Source organism: Amblyomma mixtum, chromosome 5 (assembly GCF_055824585.1).
Source record: "Amblyomma mixtum isolate Tamu chromosome 5, ASM5582458v1, whole genome shotgun sequence".
Lineage (NCBI taxonomy): Eukaryota > Metazoa > Arthropoda > Arachnida > Ixodida > Ixodidae > Amblyomma > Amblyomma mixtum.
In genome coordinates this window covers 123,412,605-123,416,078 of record NC_143016.1, presented here as the reverse complement: position 1 = coordinate 123,416,078, position 3,474 = coordinate 123,412,605, and the positions used below count along the sequence as shown (strand labels likewise).

Genomic DNA, 3,474 nt, shown 5'->3' with positions numbered 1-3,474 from the left:
GGACGCAAATAAAAACTGAATTCGTCTTTCTGAAGGCAAAAAAAAAATGTCACACCTTAGAAAACGAGAAAACAACGCTGTCAACAACGCCGTCTCTCGTAGACAGAAAAAAAAAGGCCTTGCTGAACAAACAGCCTGACTGCGTTCCTTGCATATCGTGCATCCCATTGCGAAAATGGAAATCGTCTCATGCCTGTTTGCTACGCCATTGAGCAAGCAGTTTCTCGCAAAAGACACTCTCTCGACGAAGGAGCCATTCATCTTCCAGCAGCTTTCTCCACCTAACCCGGTCACAATGAAGTAAACAAAAACAAAAAGGAGTTAATTCCCTCTGCCCGCCCTTGCAACGACTTAACACGCTCCGCCCGTCGTCGTCATATAAAAGCGACGCCGTAAAGTCTAGAGCACCAACAAATAACGCTCTCCACTGCTTCGCCACTTGGATAATACAGTGTCCTTCTATCAACTGCGACGCGCATTCGGCAGTTTCAACAAGTTGAAATGTTCCCTCAGGTGAGGCCTTGCACTTCTGTGTACTACTTCCAGGCGTACCAAATAGGCATTCGTCGATAAACATTTTATGCGCAGGCGATGTTTATGTTCAAATGTAATAAGCTTATCGTAAGAATGCGTTCCAACTTTACAGTCCTCGCTAAACATTCCCTAAAGAAGCTATTTTATATTCAGGAGTAATAAGCTTATCGTATGAAGTGTAACTTTAAAAAATTGGTGTCCCTCAGCTAAGAACAAACGCCACAAAATCAACCGAAAGTAAAACCGTTGCACCGTCTCGACTAAAAGAGATTAGCACTAGTGACGCGCACCGGAGAGAGAGATAACTACGCTCGGAGCTGCGGTTAGGAACACGCCGACAACAACAGTGCCAGATGTGTTCGCAAAGCATGACTCTCCGCCAGGCGCGCGCTGCAATTTTCGACGCTGCGGCTTCGTCATTGAGCTATTTTTTTGCTCTCGACAATATGTTTTTTACACTCAGTGTGCAGTTCCTTAGCAAATATTAAATCTCTAGACTGCTCGTTTCGTTATGCACTGCGTGCCGCTCTTCTTTACGCAACTTTACAGAGGTTTTCCCCTCACTAGAGCATGTCAGATGGTGCACCGACTGTTCTTTTCATTCACCTTTGGTCTGGATGCAAATTACCTCCAAACAAAACAGGATGTCTCTTCTGGCTGTACCGTGGTTTGACCTGCTCATACCAAACTGTTTTTTTTTTTGCTTTCTAAAACGCGCAATGGGAAACGATTTTGATCGGAACATTGCTGCCGGCCTTTCTGTTGCTGCTAGAAGCTCCTCTGGTGCTGTCAATATTAAAACAGGCTTCTCTACTAACACTCCTTTGATTCCAACAGATAGCATTGCTCATCACCTGCCTTGTGGCCAGTACGCGCGCCCTACACGACCACCAAGGCGCAGCTCCATACCAGAACCCCGGATTCGGCGGCTACTTCCAATCAGCAGCCGCCGCTCCTTACAGAGGCTACGTCGACTATGCCACGGTACGTGGCTCAAGTTCGAGCTCTCTGCTCATTAGTGCCAGCCATTATAGAGTGCAGCATATAGTGGCGCAAAATGCTTCCTTTCCAGACATTATTACATTGTATTTGCAAGAGCATATTGCAATATATATCATGAATAGTGTCATGGCTCATCTTTGAGAGAGAGGAGGACCAAGCAACGGGAGGTCTTGGCTATCACAGCGAACGTGAACCTTTGTAACAAGTTATGAACCTTTAACAAGCGTCGCAGTTATCACTGTAAAACGTGTAAAACGAAATATCCTGTCGACCACGAGCAACAAACCCGTAGGGCACATCCTCCAACTGTACGAGCTCGTTAACGTAGTCGCCAGACCCACTTTGTGCATTTTCAGCTACTCGCAACTGCAACCATCCTTGGCTACGCTGTTTGTTCAGCGCTAGCGCTTAAAGCAAGCTACAAAGGTAATTTTAAGGCCTGATTTAATCAGGCGCTTCAAAGTAAACCGCAAAAAATAATCAACGTATCACATTGCATTCTTAGAAAGGAGTCTGGTTCATGACAACTAATGCACTCATACTCACGCAGCCGCCTCAGCCATACAGCTTCGGCTACGACAATGTGGACGAGTACGGCAACCGCCAGTTCCACAGCGAGCAGGGCGATGCCAACAACGCCAAGACCGGCTCGTACGGCTACCGAGACGCAAACGGCCTCTACCGCCGGGTCAACTACATAGCCGACGCAAACGGATTCCGTGCCACGGTGGACACCAACGAGCCAGGCACCGCTCCCGGTGCCAGCGCCGACGTGGTCTTCAACGCCGCACCGATTGTCCCGCCGACACCAGGCGGAGCCGCAGGTTCAACGGCCGGAGTCGCCCCATTTGCCTACGGTGCTAGGGGTGAAGCGCCGAACTACAGCAGCGGCTACAATGGGTACGGTGGATACGGATACGTCCCATACGGTCGCAACGCTGGTGCCTATGGATACGGTGGCTACGGTACTTACGGCTCCTCTTCCGGTGGGCCAGCCCTGGGTGGATATGCCTACGGAGGATACGCTCCATACGGCCAAGGTGCCGCCGCCTATGCTGCTGGCCGCTATGCGTCGGGTGGCTACGGGGCTGCCGCAGGATGGGCTGCCGGTCAATACGGCTACCGCCGCAGATAGTAAATGCTCCCTTAAGATTTTAGAAATACGTTACAGATAGAAGCGTATAAGTGGCGCCGAATAAAAAGCTCATACCACTCTATTGCATCGTGCCAATTTCCCTGTCCGCATTTGGGAATCCATACAAAACTGTTCTCATGTTTTTTTTTTTCCACGTGACCAGCGTGTATGATTTGATTGCCCTCGCAAAAGTATGTTCCAATAACAGGAGTACTTTTACAAGCCTTATGTTCTGCCCAAACGCATTCAAAAGCTTGCTTCGTTGCTGTATAATATTTATATAGAATATACCTCGTATATTTTACAGAAATATACGAGGTATATTTCTGTAATGAAACTGAGCACGAAGTCACCACAAATCACAGGACTTCCGAGCCAATAAATTGAAACTACGTTTTTACTTTCTGAAACACTTTCCGCCGCTGTATCGTATCCATTATCGCTACATTTTAGGTGACTTCTAAGTAGCGTTTTTCGAGTACTCAAACTACATGCTATGAAGTATATGTGGAACATCGACTAAAGCACAGTCGAGAACACATTTTCTTAAGCTGCGTCGACGTGCTGGTTGACGGAGCGTCGGCGGCGGCGTGCGCAAGGCCAACTGAAACAAGTCGCGATGGCCGGGCTTCATGGCAATCATGAACCTGCGACATCAACAGAGGAGTGCAAATTAAGCGCCAAAATTATCGACAAAATAGAAATAATTGGTTATGTATGTGGTCTAATTGCCATTTAGGACACCCGTAAGTTACTATCTTTGTTTTAGTTCTGTATAGTTGGTTGGAAAGTATAACGGTTTC

At 47.6% G+C, this 3,474-nt stretch overlaps 1 protein-coding gene across 1 annotated transcript; it reads left to right on the top strand.

Moving 5' to 3' along the window:
* The first annotated feature begins 501 nt into the window (after nt 1–501).
* On the top strand, nt 502–2,671 carry LOC149343585 (uncharacterized). Its single transcript, XM_089547022.1, has 3 exons — nt 502–513; nt 1,372–1,518; nt 2,087–2,671. Exons 1-3 carry the CDS (start codon nt 502–504, stop codon nt 2,669–2,671), a joined length of 744 nt encoding a protein of 247 aa, XP_089403148.1.
* Nucleotides 2,672–3,474: the final 803 nt, after the last annotated feature.

What these genes read in the sequence shown, in the direction of transcription:
- LOC149343585 (XM_089547022.1), top strand. An exon ending in GCTACGTCGACTATGCCACG is followed by an intron (nt 1,519 to 2,086) that starts GTACGTGGCTCA and finishes ATACTCACGCAG; the next exon opens with CCGCCTCAGCCATACAGCTT.